The sequence below is a fragment of the Varroa destructor genome, unplaced genomic scaffold, assembly GCF_002443255.2.
Source record: "Varroa destructor unplaced genomic scaffold, Vdes_3.0 BEIS01000002.1, whole genome shotgun sequence".
Classification (NCBI taxonomy): domain Eukaryota; kingdom Metazoa; phylum Arthropoda; class Arachnida; order Mesostigmata; family Varroidae; genus Varroa; species Varroa destructor.
In genome coordinates, this window is record NW_019211455.1 from 16,388,334 (window position 1) to 16,405,523 (window position 17,190).

Consider the following 17,190-nt stretch of genomic DNA (forward strand, 5'->3'; position numbering starts at 1 on the left):
TTCTTTTTTAGAAGTAACGATTTAAAAAAGAAGACTTTCGCTATCACGAAACTGACAGTACTCTTGAATCAGCACCATATTAACAAGGCTTCCTTGCAACAATTTTGCATACTAATCAACAGTAACAGACAGTTCCTACATGTTGGGTTTGTACTAGAGATAGCAGTGTTCAGCTTACTTTCAAAAGCTGTAAAGATACAATCCTGTTGTTACGGAAAAGTAATAACGACAACCGCGTACTCGGCCATTCATACATAATTCTCTAACATTTTGGCCACAAGTACGAAGAGCCGGCTCTGCGTGACACTTTTATGTATAGTTGTTGTGGCTACTGAAGGCGCGATGAATAGAATCATAATTTTGTTGTTATTATCTATCAGGTCCGCCTCTTCATTATCAAGTGTTTCTTTTCCGCGTTAGTCATGCTTAGCGTTAAGCATTATCGCTTAGGTCGGCTCCTCCTTTGCGCATCCCATAAACAGGAAATGCCGCTTGAAAAAAAGAGATGATGATGCCTTTTGCTTGTCGTGAAGACCCCTGTTTCACTTCTCCACACTTCGTCTCCCCTATTTCTCCCCCCCCCGGAACTCGGTCAAGCCTCCAAATGTCTCGTACACATTCTGGCGTGGATATCTGCTCCCTAGCAATAACAAATTCTGTACATATATCGAACAAAACCGGGTCTCATATTTCCTTCTGAATCAAAAAAAGGATACTCGTTTCCTGTTTCGTATTTTTAGGCGCGTGTCCGTTCGCAATATGCACATGCGAGCGAAATCTCTGCAGCGCCAGCTCATCTTCAGGTCTTGTCTTATTGATATTCTGTTCGTACGTGCGATCAATCGTCGAACCGTAGGAAATCTGCATACTAGCCTAGAGCCAGTGAGGCAATCACCGAGTGCTATGTATACTGGGAGTTATATTAAAATCTTTTATCACATCAAGATGCATCATTCCTCTGTGCAGTTCTCTATTTAATCTGCTAGACCTTGTTTCAGTAGATTAGGAGCCGCATTGATGTCGTTAAGCTAATCTGAAAAGGAAACACAAGCGAAGTAATTCGGTTCAATTAGTGTTAATCTATATAGGCGAAACACGCCTACACAGTACTAGACGCATATGCTCAGCATATGTTTATGAACATGAAAGGTAAAAATATTGCAGTGCGGTCTTAGGTTTATTGATTGCTAATTATTTTTGTTCTCGTCGAATTAGATAAACATGTAAAAGTCTGACATACACATGGGATCGTTGAGGCTTCGGTTTTAAAGCTTGGCGGACATCGTATTTTCACATTTCCAATAAAATCCAACAAGTTTTATAGAGTCTGTCTCCTCCTATTTGCAGAGCTATGCCGGCGTCACTCGTCGGCGGGCCTAACTAGCAGACACAAAAAAAAAAACGAGACAAAGTCAAATACGACAGCGAGATCTCGCTTGGCATAGTCTCCGCCTACCGATTCAACGGGCTGGAACGCCGTAACTGCCCCGATGTCGCCACCGTTAACAGCAGCCATGCTGTTCCGCTTAATTAAAAGGCAACAGCTTGCAGCCGCGAACAAAGAGGATTTAATCCTCAGTCCAGCCCATCAGTCTACCTATTCTGTATGCTTGCTATTTCTACCTTTGCTTGGTTAACGAAAAGGCATGCAATTAGGGATAACATGTAGCAATAGCCATATTTTTCAGTACCTTCAACAAAGTTGTCAGCGCCTTTCTGCTATAAAGGTTAATCTTCACAAAACCTAAGATACCCAAGATAATTTAATGCCAAAGTGTTTAGTCGTTTAGGCTTTTGAGATGGCGAAATTCTGCACGTAGCCATCGCACGGGAAAGCTTCGTGCAGCCGCACGACAATCGTGTAACTTACCTTAACAGCGGTAATGGGCTTGAGTGCTCACCTTTGTACCAAAGTGTTCAAAAGCTAACAGCAAATAACGGATCGAATGTGTGGATGCCGCCGCCCCTATCATGGTTATCAATTTTTTCAGCGTCTAAAGTGTAGCCCTTTTTTTTACGGGTGCATCCTAGTGCTATCGATATTCGTGTATGCGGAAAAAAACTGGAAGGGAAGACTCAACGATCGACGATAGTATGTCCCCGCGTGTACAAAATATAAGAAGAAGGCGGGGTTTAAAAAATATAAAAAGTAATATCTATTCAGAAATTATCTGGTCAAGCTAGTTCGGCAAAAAAAAGCAACGGCAAGAAGTTAGCCCATTATTCACAGCGTGGCTAGTTTTTAGAGATGGGGAAAAAACGCACAACAAAAAAGCTGTAATAACATCGATAGTCCTTTAAGGTGTCGGTTCCGATTTAATGTCAAACAATATTAATTTATAGTTAAGAGACTTTACCTTTTGCTGCAACCTGCTATATCTAATTAAAATTAACACTAAATGTGTTAGCAAATCAGACGTGAAACTCAGATATCTGTTTCTTCAATGTTACGGGCAAATGTGCGGCGGAAGTAGATGCCGCCAACCGGAAGTGACCACGCGTCCCGTCTAAGCTCTTGCATAAGTGATATTTCCCTTTGCACATCTCGTTGACGATGCTTTTTGCGAGTTCCCTGTTTCGAGTCTCACGCAGGTCTTGCTTTTTGCATTCGTTTTTGGTTTCTCTGTTCTGACGGAACGAATTCGTTAACCTCTACTGACCATCAAGAGCAGCAGCAGCAGTAGCAAAAGCGGCAATATCAGGTGTGTAGGAACAAGAAACGAGACAGACACGCATAATCGGTCTACAATTCCTTTTTTTACATTTGAGAATATGACAGCCGTGTTTAATCCGAATGATGGAGCCTAGCAAAAGTAGGCGCGATCAGGTTCTTCATGGGTTTTCAGGGCAGAAGAGGGGCTATAGTTAGTAGCACTTCCCTAAGGACGACCTCGTATGTGAGCGAGGACAAGAGGTGAGCATGAGCTATTCGATCAATTGAAGGCAATCAATAGCGTTCGCGTTGGTTCGTGAACGAGCCTCATGGTTTATTCTGTTCGAATGATAGCAAACGATACCGAGTCCTCGTATTTGGTTCTAGGTAGCCGTAACACTTGCTCAAGCAGGCTCGTTACAGGTAGACATTGTTACTATAGCATGTGGGAATTGAGGTAAGGAAATAACAAGGCATTGAACCCTGCAGGTGTTCTGACTTTGAGAGGTGTTTGCGTATATGTGAGTCGACATGCTACCGTGCAATACAAAAGCACGTTACTGTGCCTTTTGTGACGTGATGGTTCTAAAAATTCACTACATTAGTACGGTGTGTCATGTTGTTCTAAACCGCGTAACATATCGGTTTAGACGTGGAATATGTAGTAGTGGTTAACGGCAAGGAACAACTACACAATTATTGTTCCCCTTCCTCTGGGAGCTCAAAAAAATGACGCAATAACATGACTAGCTTTTTGAGAAGTCAAGTCACAGTTTACGAGTATCCCCATGAAGCATTCGAGAGTAGAAGCCACGATTTTTACGGACACATAATCTACAATGATATGATATAACGACACCTAAAGTAGGCGCTCATTTCAAAAGGCGGTGTTTCGATCGACGATCATTATGAGCCATTCGCTAACTATATGTAATATACAGTTGATTTTGGTCAAACACAGCAGACTCTGATTAAAAAAGTCGACTATTCAAATTAAGAAGATTGAATTTAACTATTACCTGGACAGATGGCGATAGGATGATAGACACCGCTATTGTAACTCTTCTCATTGACGACGCGGTTACTCTGCTAACATATCATGCCTGTGTCAATAACAATAGTAACACAACTTTCACCGGACCAATGCTACTAAAAAACAAAGATGAGGGCCATGGAAGTTTTCGTAATGATACGGGGTCACCGTAAAGTTGGTTTTGATTTTTTTCTCGAAAAACTGCTTTTCGCGTTCACGCTACAATGGTAAGGTTTTTTTTCTCTCGCACAAAAGAAATACGATTCCCTGGTTGGTGCTTGTCGCTTTGCTAAACGGTGCCAGCAAGCTTTACCTTTCCAACCAGACTATGGCCATCACTTTCTACTAGTGGCTCTGCCGAGAAACAATTCTTCCCTCACTGACCCATTTTGAACTCAAGAAGCTGCGGTTATAAGACCTTCATTCTATTGCCTGTCGGTTAAAAAGCTGAATTTGAGAAACGTGTGGAACAATGAAGTCTTCGAGAAGTAGAGGAAAACTGGTTTAGTCCAGCTGACAATGTGTGCGGTCGAAGGGATATTAGGTAGTGCAATAATCGGGCACGCTATATTCGTAGGCAAAGTGTATTATTCAATTTTGTTTATATTTTTGTCTATAAAACCTGGCCCTAAATATCTAGTCACACGATGGAATAGGGTGTGCTTAAAGAATCTGATCTTTTTAAGGGTTAAGGTGGCATCCTGGCCTGGAAAAGTCGGACGGTACTTGAGTTCATAGATGCAAACGGTCAAGCAATGCAGGTTCGAATTTCGCACAGCGAGGTGTACTTTTTGATAAAAGCGTACTTAAACAGATACCTATTTATATTCTATATTTGCTACTATTCCAATCTGCAGGCTACATTTCCATAAATGAGGTATACATAGCTAATGACAAACAAGGCTTATAATTATGGCGTACCAGGTATCTAGCATAGGATGTGATGAAGAATAGAATTGCCAATATGGCTATTAGTCTGTACCTATTGAATATCTAGTTCGATAGACTTATTCGAAAAACTTGCCCATAAAACCAGCGCCTAGCGTCTACCGAAAATTGCTTCGCTCGCAAAGGGGCTCTTCAATTTTGGGCCCAGCTTCTTTGAGTTACTAGGACATAAGAGCTATAAAATCGGACATCGATCGATACGCCGGCAGTGTTATCCTTTAGGTGTTGCAACATCACTCTAGACGATGCAATGAGTCAATGTGAAAAATGTGACAGTGTCTTGAGTCCCGCACGTCCTAAACGAAGGCCTACATTTCACTTTGCCTGAGACGAAACATATGCCTGCAAAGCATCGTTACCGTGTAATAACTGCATGAAACTTTGAAAGGATCAGCAGTCTGTTATGTATAAATTATTGGAGGAATCACATATACTGTTTTGTCCGAATTTCTAGATTTAGCCATTCACACAGAGCAGACGCTAGTTTAAAATCCGCCACGATGGAATCTGTGGCTCACAGCAGGTGGCACAAGGTGTAAAAGACCGCGGAAGCAAAGCCGGCTGTTACGCGAAGCCTAAGTAGGCTCCTTTTGATAAGTACAATGTCAGGCGCTGCAAGCCGTAGCGGGATACGGCTCCTTAAACTAAGGTAGTCTGTCAAACTTTTGGATTGTAATAAATGGCTTCATATAGTATAATTGTACTCGACTCACCTCACTGTTTATTATTATAAAAAAAAATATATAGATGTTATATAAATTTATTTTAAAAAATATTTTCTTGCAATCGTAGTGCGGCTCTAGCGTTTAGCGAATAACAATGCCTGATAAAATTTATTTATGCGACTTCTTGCACCAATAGAGAATTTTTGGAAATACAGTGTAAAAGCATATTTACATGTATATGGTGCATTATTATATGACTATGTTGTATATATTGTATCCCTCGGGGGGTCAAAGAGGTATTGAAACAAGTACCGATGTACGATCAGGGACTAGCTTTTTGTTTTGAATTCAGTGGACAGTACTACAATTAGGAAACCTTGGCTAGACCCCCCACGCTAGCGCAGGAAGTTGGCAGAAGTTTCGTCGGTGTCTTGAAAATTTAAGAGGTTGATTTCTTAATAGTTGCTGATGTTCAATATAAATCAATTACCGTTTCGTGTATGGGAAAACAAAATTTGTTTTAAGCAAATTTATAGAACGACCAAGACGTTTTCTTGCTTCTATCCGTTAAATCCAAGCTCACGAAAGAGAGCTTAGGCCCCCTTTGCATCTATCTAAAGGACACCCGCTGACCGTGCACTATGCCTTACGCTCAATCGAACATCACCCTGAAAACTGGTCTTCCTACGACTGGTAAGCTGCTCTGAGCGTAAGCTACCTACAAGTGGCGTCTTATGACATCAGATATTTCGAGTTTTCAGAGGGGTATTACTTTGACTGCAGTGGCTCTAACGGCCTATTATGCAATGTCAAAATGTAAAGACGTATACTGGACGAGATCTGAACTTACGAATCCCCTATTAGAGATCAGAAATGGCTTGAACGAGCAAAACAGGCTAGACAGACGGATCCTAGGCCAATCAAGCCCTCTCAAATTTTCTTTGGCCTGCAACAGCGCTTCAAAGTACTCGTTGCGTATTCATCATATAGTTGAACAATTTGTTGTATTTTGGCCATCGTACAGCCATCGGGACGCTAAAAATATCCTCATAATTCTAGTAATTTAAGAGAACTTGCCGAATATAGCTAAGCGCCAACTAAATGTAGCTCCTTAGTAAACTATGACTTAACTTGACATTTCTGCGGTAAAACACAAATTGTTTCATTTATTTGTCGTCACCAGAGGTGATATCTGAGGCAATTCTGATGAAACACTCAAAATATTTTTGAAATAGACACTTTGTCTATCTGCGAAACTCAAATGTTAGAAAAAAAACACCGGTACGAATCGGATTGATATTGCGTATGAACCAAAACACCGTCTGGTAGCGGGTTGCGCTTGTCGACAAACAATAAGCCTGACCTGATACTCTTTAACCCAAACAGGCATGGCGGTTAATAGTAGTGGTTGGAAGCACTTTGCGTAGTAGTATCATTTCATTAAGGAAAAGGGTGTAGCTATCGCAATATCAGTCATTAAGTAGGACTATGGTTTATATTTTATAGATTACTACGAGAGATGCAGACAAACATAGGCAACTTCTGTCGCCAGTATTAGGCCATCCTATCGGATACATAATCGACGAAAACGTTTAATTACACTGTCTATAGTGTAGACAATAGATGAATGTCATTTTATAAGCATCAGACATTTTGTTTTATCTATTTTTCTCTTCTATATTACATGAGAAATAATTTACCGATTTTTTTTAAATAAAAAAAATATAACATTTTAAAGATCAAATGAATGGACCATTTTTATTAACCCTTACGGTTTAGTTGAGTGCATTACTTTTGTTCGATTATCGTTTCAATATCATTATTTTCACATTTCTGAATATATATTCATTTGGTCCTATACATTAAACACACAACCGTCGAAAGATAGAATATAATCTATCGAGACTGCATTAATATTATCTGGATAACTAATACATTTCTTTTTCTCTAAAGGGTTTGAGTAGTGATGCTCACACATGATCGGACCCAATAGACCGGGGTCTATTTAGCGTGGGCCAATGAGTACAACGTCGAACTCTGACAGTTCGACGTTGTTCTCCGACAAGATCGTCACGCTTAATTTTCAACTCCAATTTTATACATCAGGTCTGTTAATAGTATTACGACTAAAACTTTTCGTTACTAACTAATCTTTGACGAGTTTTTTCATATAAATAATAAACGAAACTTCCCATTGATCAAGGTGCCTTTGTTAGGCAAAACCACTGCCTAGGTAAATTAATTATGCCAAACCGTGTTAGCCATTGCAGTAACACGGCTTTGAAATATGCGGGTACCGACATGAAAACGAGATCTAGCTTAAGACCAAAAATAATATATATGTAAACTATCTAGAACAAGGAGCATATAAACTTGTGATTCTCGCGGAAGCGAGCAGCCTTGTCTGACAACATGAAATTTGTTGTAGGAGTTCTCCTTTTCTCTGTGGCCTCATCTGGCTTATGCGACTATGAGCCTGATCGTTCGATCAGGTCAATCTTGCATAACTGGATGCGCGTCGGCCACGATTTGATGTCCTTCGAAAGTAAGTAACGGGCCAACTGAAAAGACTAACACTCACGTACATTTCTGAAGCTAGCAGGCAGGCTTGGACCTTTGCACTTTTGTTTACGCAAGCGATGATGCATCCGTTTCCCGAGTATCTCTAAAACGGTCGTTTAACCTAAAAGGTCGTAACGATAATTCTGTTACTCGATTTATTATTTCTAATTGAATCTATTTCTAACTGATGAGCCCGAACAGTTTTACAATTTTCTTCAAGTTAAGTATTTGCAGTCTATACTTATCTTTATTTATAAAGTTAATTAGAAACTATTGATTATCTCTGTTTACAATATCTGCGTTGTTTTACATAGATCAAAAATGGCACTTTCGATTTAAGTCCATTTTATACGTTAGAATACGTAACGTTGCTAAATGCCGTAGTACGAACTACCATAGTTCTTATCATGAAGTGTGGAAGAGAAGACTGTCGGACACAGTCTTCTATAGCGTGTTCAGTTATGCTACTTGGGTGGTGAGCTACTGCCTTGGAAATCTGCGGTGGACGGAGGCTTGGAAGTTTTACTTCACCACAATTTTAGGCGTAGCGGTAGTAGCAGATTTACTACAGAGACTCAACGTCCATCGTGATTCCCGTGACCATGCACTACACCTACATGCTTGCGTACTAAATGTAGCGACAAACAAGAGTGATCGACATTCGAATTCGTAGTAGGCACACTTCATTTTGCACTGGAAACCAACCGCCTAAAGCAATTTTTGACGCCCTTAGAATCGGACGTCGGTAGAACGTTCATTAGAGCTGGCCGGTGAAAATTTACACCAGCACTTTCATATTGTTTTTGATTCACATGTTATCTAGCTTTATCAGTAACACAGGGCTCTGCTTAAATAGTATTTTTTGTACCAATGCAATACGTCTGCCTGGACTTCACTTCGGGTCTCCGTTCTGGGACCTGATACGCTTGCCATTCATCTCTATAGACGCCGTCGAAGATTGTCATTTAATTCCTAGAAAAATTTACGCTGAAGCTTATTTCAGCGATGCCACCTAATCTAACAAAACTACTTGCTTAACATACCATGATGTATTTTCCACCGATTACTTCGAGTGCTTCGAAAACATTATATTGCTAATACTCACTGTTCTGTGCTGCGTTGGAGAAACTATAGAGAAAAAAGAAAAGTTGGAAAGCAAACATAGACTAAACATCTAATAACTAATTACTAGAAGTTCAGTTTATCTTTTCTTATAATCCGAAACAACAGGTTTTGTACCCACTTGACTTTTTAAATGTGTGAACAGGCCTTTAGAATCACCGATTTGGTATAATATCAGAACTTGTTCCACCAGAAAAAAGAGGATGTGTCCAGGATGTTTCCAATAGGCCTATAAAACAACATGGCAACTATTGATCAGCTCTGAAATATAAACCAGCAATGGCCGCATGTCCGTGGTTACCGTGGCAGAACACTTGAAGAGGCACTCATTAGCCGTCCATATATAACGCCATCTTCTCACCTGGTGTGTCAGTGTTTCCACTGGATGTGGTTGATTTTTTCCTTTTGAAAAGACTGTTGATTTTCCAATATTGTCAGAATTAAAGTTGAATCCGTCAAGGCTAAACGCTTTACCTAAACGATTCGCATTCACGTAGTGTCTATTTTTGTAAGTCTTCCATAAATAAGCTCGGCTGCAAACTGCTGTTCTCTATTATAAACTAATAGTATTTTTGAAGAGATTTTGTTTATTTTTTAAGTGGCAAACTTAAGATGTCATTGTACACGCTATGACACGCTGTCTTTGTACTGTATACCCACTCGATAACACGTAACAATGAGAAATGCGGTGTATTCTCACATCTCCTTTAGACTGGATCTGCAACAATGATGAAGCTGTTCGAACTATTGCCGAAAATCTACCCCCGCCATCGCTAGGTCAATTGAAAGCAATTGATGTTAATGGACTCGTGTGCACCTATCTCACGCATTCCGCAATTGTCAACCAAGTGCTCCGGTAATTTCATCATGATTTTTATCTTCGCAATTTAATGAAACTAAAGGCAGTTTTGAAAGTTTAAAGTTGTAACTAAGTCTGAAGTTAAAGCAGGGTAAACACTTAATATACTACAAAGAAACTAGTTGAATACCTACTTTGCATGTATCTAATATAGTGCACAGGTATCAATATTTGGAGCTCTGGCGTTTGCGATACTGGCGAAACAAATAATAACTTTAAGTATATAAGCTTATTCGATCACCAAATACAAACACGTATGAAACCAGAGCCAAGAACAACAAGAATATGCGTATAAATGTAAGATCATTTGTAAAAAAATATCAAAAAACCTATAACGGACTAAATGGATTCCGTATCGACAATCGAATTAACTGTTAGGATTAGCTATAATTTTATTATTAGCTCATCACTCTCACATAAAATTAAACTAGAAAAAAACTTGCATGCACTATCACCCTGTATATATATATATATGGCTATGAGCGAAAAGCTAAAGTTCTATTGAAATCTGGCACAGTTATTTCTATGCATCGATCGCTGCGGACGCTTCGTTAACTCGACCCGGCTATACGATCTGGAACCTTTTTGCTCAGTTCGTAGCTAACCGCGTCAAAGTTCTTCAGGCATTTAATGCAGCCGCCAATTCTTCACCCCAGGAAGCCACACGATGGACCGTGCGCAATGAAGAAGCACTTGTCGATTTGAAACAAGCTTTTCTGAGAAGTCGACGTCAGCTGCAAGGACTTCAAGGCTTTCACTGGTAAAAAAATCAACAACGTTTGACACCACAGAGGCCATGTAAAGCGTAAGCCTGTGAAACCAATGTAATTCTACTATAGAATAGTACTGCTTAACTCGTAGGCTAAGTAATTCTCCAGACTGAAATATCGTCAACATTCGTATACAAGAAATGCAATTAAGATCAAAAAATAAACGGGATTCAAAAGCGTATTTGCTCTGTATATCAGCCGTGTTCCTTATTATTAATAACAATCTTATTTCTGCTTTCGCAGTTCTTTTAGTCTCCACCCAAAATATACTGATGTTCTAATTTTTGCAATATCGCTTTTATTTCATCTTTTTATTGGATTCACATTGGAAACTATAATCAACTAGGGTCATTTAGAGAACAAATGGTCATAGATTACGAATACGGAGAGTCTCTTAAAGTGCGTCCGAGGCGTCTGCTGCTGTTACGCCATAACGTTGATGCTCAGTTCTTTATCTATTTAACCTCACTTATCAAAGTGTTACTTATCACACCTGACGAAAATTATATCAAAATACTCAAAGAATAATAACCAATTGTGGTAATAATATAAATACCTCTTACATCTTTTACAGGAGCTAGCTATTTTTTATGACAGCACTTCTTTTGAACTTCGTTATATCTGGACAATCTATTGAATGTAATGTACGTTTAAATTAAATGGAAGCACCTGATAAACTACAAAATTGAAAAACGCTTTTTTTATAAGGCTAAATAGGTAATTGTTCTTGTCAACAAAGTCTGAGATGTCCCGAATTATGATAGAAATTATGAGAAACTAACAGATATTGGTAACAAGGATTCCAGTTGTCAGCAAAAGAAATTCACTCAGAGATTCTAAAGGTACAAGTACATGTTTTGGTTTAAATATTCTTCTGTCCGTATCTAAGAATTACATACAAAAATCATGGCAAGCAATTTCACCTGCAGTAGGCGACCGTGGCCTGGCGGGCGGCCTGTTCCCTCATGAAAAGTATGTTTTTAAAAAAAATAGAATGTACTTGGTCTAGAATATACTCGAAATTTGGGTCATTTTAATTAGACATAATTCCAACTACTACTGCGTGTGGCCTTCTTTGCCAATGCAAGGCAGCTCTTCTGATTAAATTAGTTATAGTGCAACGCTTATGAAAGGTATTTTTTTTCTAGCCTGTATCTTCTAGGGGTAATCATTTAACAACTTAATTATGATAAGAGCAGATTATGCTGTGTTTGCATCACCGTAATTCTTCTCTGTATTCGTTATTCTTCTAGCACGTGCATACTATCCTTGCTTCTGACTGTCGCTGGGGGCGGTTTATCGTTATAACCAACGCGGTATTTCCTGTCAGTCAGTCCCCAAATATACGCATGCTATTCTGTATCAGATCTTAAATACAACCGGGAAAAAATTAGAGAACAGTAAATAAAGACGATCGTGTTTCTCACATCAATAGACGTGAAGGACTCACTCGTTTGAAAGGGCGACTTTGGAAAGGGTTGCTTTAAAGGGCGAGGAGTTTGTTGTTTGGACATGACAGTAGCATTCAGCGGCACGTGACAGCGCCCCAGCTGATCATCGGCCTTCTGAAAATCACAACAAGACTCTACGTATTTTGGTAGATGTTTGCTTACTTGCACCTATATTCCGTCGTTGAGTCACAGGTAAGATTCCCGTTGGAATTAGTTCTGACTAGAGATTTACTGAGTACAAAAATTGAACTTCGTATTTTTTTAGCTTCATTAGCGGTTATAAACACCGAACTACACCTGAATGTAACACTCCACGACGAAACAAAAAAAGCTTCACTTACAAGTTATAAACTGTAATCTACCTAGTGGAAGCACCTAGGGGGAAATCATACTTAATCATATAGTCTTAAAGCCCTCCTTCTTCAATAATACTGTGAGTAGAAACATGATTACGATAATACACTGAAAACAGGCTTTCCGTGTCGTCAACAATTCGGAAAAGCCGGAATGCTTTAAGCATAAGCTTATTTGAACACTGTTGACGCATCTAATACCTGAAGCACAGTATATCTACCGATGTACAGGTTATACGAGAGATTTTACTGAATATTATTGCTGTAGATATTTTTCCAGTACCGCTGACTTTCGGACATGATTAGTTAATTGATTTTGATAACAAATTGATTCTGTGGATAGGTTCAGAGAAATCAGCCGATTCCCGTTGGCGCCGCAGGCCTCGTTTAGCGCGGCAATGAAAACGCCAGCTGCTTGTCATAGTATTTACCATGCGTGCAAGCGGCGTGGAAGATCTAACAGCTTGTCTATGAATAGCTGGTTATTCTAACTTGCTCCAAATATGGCTGACAACAGCAAAAAACGTCAACAACAACATCTAGCCAATAGTGGGTATGCTGAATCTGGATCTTCTAGTAAACGACCTTGTCATGAAAAACCATCAGCAGATGCCCTCCAGGCGCTTCGCAGGTCAGGACATACGCAAATAGTACTACTAATGTACGAGAAGTAATCAATGTTTGCAGACAGGTGTTATTGATGATTTTTCATGGTTTGCTAAGGGGTTCATTTCACTGCCCATTAGTCGCTCTAGGCTACAGCAGTCTGCACAGTATGTCTATCTTTCTGTAAACTTTTATACAGTTATCTTTGATGCTGGGTTAAGGTGAATCGTTTTCATGAATAACAAAAGCTTATCCATTCATAATTCAAATAAGATCATTTGTCCATGTTCGGCGTTTTTTTTTTTGCTATCTTCCTTTTGCTGTTATTCCATGGGACCTTTCAGAGCAAAAAAACGAACGATCTCGATAGCCGTCTGCGCTTCGGTGTTGGAGGGCCTTAAAGGTGAAGGGGCAAAGCACCGGGTGATTGCGCAGTTTGCACGAGCGGCATCCATTTTTCGCATGTCGGAAATAGTCGTCATTGATGATGCTTAGTAAGTTGCAGGAAGTTCTGTGAAGCCGTACGAGTAAATAGCAAGGACAATTTTTACCATACCAATAGTAGGCTTGTAAAGAGACTCTTCGGTATTATCAGTTTTAAACTAGATGTCCTTCCTTATGAATATGCTTTTCGTTACAAATTTGTTACTATCAAGTAATTTAATGCGATAGCCAAGTCTACTCTCTTTATGTATTTAAAGATAAAGTGAAAACTTAACATACTAAAAAAATCTTTCACAAACTAACAATTAATATTCGTCTTAGTCACTTTTTGATGGTAAAAAAAAACTTGTTTTTAAATGTTATATTTAAAAAAGGGTGAGTTCATAAAAATAATTAGCATCTAAGTATACTATTCCGATGATCGTACTTGATTTCGTCGGTGTTTTTCTCACAGTAAGAACCCGGGATTCTCAGTGTCCAAAGATGCAAACCTATTCAAATTAATCCTTGAGTACCTTGACTCTCCTCAATATCTCCGCAAAGCTCTTTTTCCTATGTGCCTTGAACTCAAATCGGTCGGAGTATGCCCCCCGTTGGATGCAACGCACCACGTTAGGTACGTTTTTTTTTTATATATAATGTTTGAGTACTCGTTTGCATGCTCTTAGCTAGAAAGGGATATAGCAAAAATTCGCTAAACGCACGTTTTTTTTTACTATGTGCAGGTACGCCGAAGAGACTATTTTCATACAAACATATTTGGTATTGAAATTTCAAAACAAATTAGAAGGGGTAACACCATGATCGCGTCTTGAGTTTTTTTTAAAGCTAAACGCATATATAGGGTGGTCTGTCAGCGGATACTACGACGTATCGTGATAAAAATGAATTTGCATTGTATTGCTAACCAGCGCCTATCTATATCACATATAATCGTTTTCTCTTAACAGGATGGACGATAAAGTGCCATACAGGGAAGGTGTTGTGACGCGGCTAACTCCATCTACTGCTTGGGTTAATATCGGTCTCGAGCAAAGCCTTCGCATCGATCGAACTATCAAAACCAATGCTCAGGCGTCGGACGGTACGAACTCTAAATTAAATACAAAGGAAGATTCAAGTAAGAATGTTACTAAATAGCAAGGTTCGCCTAAATTGCTTTCATGCCAGTCCTACATTGGCTTAGAATTTTTCGTAAGCGCATCAAGTTTATACACTGGACGCTGTGGTTTCTATTGAACACTTGATTTGGGGCAACGAGTTAGCCGCGAGTATATGTAGCTAAGGTGATTTACCGCTTAGACTTCATAGAACGAGCTTAACCGCCATTTCTAGTTCATATTTCTTTAAATTGAAACTGCGACACAATTGTATATATAATGCGTGAAAAACGGTATAAGCGACAACCGCGGCAAATTAACAAAAGCCAAGGAAAATGATTATAGCTTTATAATTAATTATCATCACAGTCGATTCTGTGAAAAATTAAATTCTATCGTGGACGATCGGAATAGAGAGAGAAAAAAGTAAGTGGACCTGTCGACGTAAATTTACCGGCTTCACCATTTTGATCAATGGTATTTAGCAAACGAGTCATTCTCTTCAGGAATGCATCACAAAAAATAATACTATTTTTTAGGTTCCTTTTGTTTAATTTAGTATAATTTAAAATAGTTGCCCTTTATATTATATTATGTGTTTTTGTTGTTACTCGATTTTATGTTGTCTAGAGAGCGTTACGGGGGATCTTTGCAGATGTAAACGCAACTTCATGTTAAGATACGAGACTCTGTTAGGAAGGCATTTGTGGACATGTTTGTAATAGTCTTTTTGATATAAACGTGTTTTTCAAGTTTGAAAGCTCTCTCAGGTGCATCTAATAATAGAATGAGTATATGCAACTATCTGATCGATCATAATGAAGGTAACAGTACGAATAAGTGGCTTTAGAAAAGATCCAGAAATCCGTCGACTACAATATTGTCTCTCAACGTTAGATCATATGTGGGTTAGCACCGAGAAATAGCTACGGAACATACTACATAAATAGGTAAATTCAAACCTTATAAAGCTGTAAATTTCACTGTATTTCAATTACTTAATCTTCACCAGGTTTACGACCGCTATAAGGAGCATCAAATTTGAATTAGATGTTATCTGAAAGCTATGACCTATTAATGTTGAAATAATTCTGCAGAAATTAATCCATGTGACTTAGCAACTGGATATCGCGTGACTGTTCGAATGGAGGACAAAACCCTTGTCGATCGAGATGCTCCAAGGCGAGAGGCGGGCCTTTACTGGGGCTACCAAACTCGACTGGCAATGAATTTGTCTAGTGCTATTGCAGAATCACCCTATCAACGAGGGTAAGTTAGCCACCCACGAGCTTTCGGCTTACGATTTTTATATACAGGTTCAAACTTAATAAAGAATATAGATTTAACTGTTTTCATGTATTTTTTATGCACTTGTGAACTCACACACGTGAAATGCTGTAATTCACTCTCTTTTTTTTTTGCAGTCAGATTAACATTATCCAGTTAAATTAATATTATGATTTGATGAATGTTTCTGATCGTAGTTTAAAATAAATTAACAGAATAGCACGCAGTGCTCTTTATAAACTCGTTTCATATGGAGCATCTTATTGCTTCGAAGATCGATACCGTTACGACTGCGGTACTAAACCTAAACCTTCTATATGCTTATCTGTGAAATCTGATAAAAAAAATTTAGCCTATAGCATAACACCTGTCCGTCTGCCAGCAACCAGTCGCCTGGCAAAAACACGAAAGAAAAGCAAAGCTCTTGTAACAGATAATTACGTCAGCTAATGTAATAACGTCCATTGTTTGCCGCGGATAGGGCCGCATGTAATTCGAGGATAATTATTCCAACACTACATTCATTTACCAGCTGTGTAATTTTTTCATAAAGAGCCCTAAACGGCCGTCATAACTGTAGGACGTGGGAAATGTGTCCTAATACTTAAATACTTAGCTGTATTCCTTCCAACACCTATTTAATTTGACGCAAAATCGATTTCATAACATGTTTCATTTTAGCCTACTCTAATTAATTGGGAATTAACCACAAAGGTTATTAAAAGGTTCATTTTTTTGCAAGCTTGCCTGTAGCTTTGACAGTTATATCAAGCTCTTTGATTTATCACCACCGTTTATGAGGAAACACACGTGTTTTTGTAAGCGCGTTTAAATTACAGAGCCTTTAACCACCCAAAAATTATGCCGAACAAATTTCAGGTATGACTTGACTATCGGGACGTCGGAACGAGGCGATAGCATTGAAGCGGTTATCGAATTAGGAAAGTTTAGGCACGCCCTCGTCGTGTTTGGGGGACCAAAGGGACTGGAATACGCCCTTGAGCAGGACGTTCAGCTCCGTGAACTGAGTGACCCAAAACATATCTTTGATAGGTATGGAGAAATGGAAAAGCAAAACATGTATTTTAAGTTTCTAGTTCTATCATTGATATTTCCTGGATTAGAAAATGTCATGATGTTATAAGCGAATCTGGGTGACTTTTGAATTAAGCGCCGTTGGCAAAGAAGTATTCGTTGGTAAATACTTCAGTGTTCTAGACTCGGGAAACTCGGCTAAGTTTGCTTTCATAGAAATGAGTTCAGAAGGAAAAATATTTTCCTCTCCCCCGAAAAGACCGGCGAGGAGATGACAGGACTCTCATCTATAATTGTTTATA

General features: G+C 39.0%; 1 protein-coding gene and 2 long non-coding RNA genes across 5 annotated transcripts in view; 2 read left to right on the forward strand and 1 right to left on the reverse strand.

Annotated features, from left to right (window-relative positions):
- LOC147757443 (uncharacterized) overlaps positions 1–9,826 on the forward strand; it is a 55,422-nt gene extending 45,596 nt beyond the window's left edge. The window contains exon 5 of the long non-coding RNA XR_015320542.1: positions 9,695–9,826. This is a non-coding gene — a long non-coding RNA (uncharacterized LOC147757443). The remainder of the gene's footprint in view (positions 1–9,694) is intronic.
- LOC147757444 (uncharacterized) overlaps positions 7,039–17,190 on the reverse strand; it is a 14,563-nt gene continuing 4,411 nt past the window's right edge. Inside the window, exons 2-3 of the long non-coding RNA XR_015320541.1 lie at positions 12,063–12,177; positions 7,039–7,982 (exon numbers count right to left, since the gene is read on the reverse strand). This is a non-coding gene — a long non-coding RNA (uncharacterized LOC147757444). The remainder of the gene's footprint in view (positions 7,983–12,062; positions 12,178–17,190) is intronic.
- The window catches only part of LOC111244356 (28S rRNA (uridine-N(3))-methyltransferase), a 7,872-nt gene continuing 2,790 nt past the window's right edge, over positions 12,109–17,190 (forward strand). Inside the window, exons 1-7 of one of the 3 annotated variants that reach the window (XM_086979466.1) lie at positions 12,109–12,255; positions 12,760–13,047; positions 13,367–13,516; positions 13,921–14,082; positions 14,417–14,586; positions 15,685–15,835; positions 16,733–16,906. In XM_086979466.1, the coding sequence (XP_086835592.1) occupies positions 12,920–13,047; positions 13,367–13,516; positions 13,921–14,082; positions 14,417–14,586; positions 15,685–15,835; positions 16,733–16,906 (935 nt within the window). In that variant the 5' untranslated portion in view covers positions 12,109–12,255; positions 12,760–12,919. Of the gene's footprint in view, positions 12,256–12,759; positions 13,048–13,366; positions 13,517–13,920; positions 14,083–14,416; positions 14,587–15,663; positions 15,836–16,732; positions 16,907–17,190 lie in introns of all 3 variants that reach the window. The other 2 variants (XM_022791368.2, XM_022791367.2) reach the window with 2 other exon arrangements.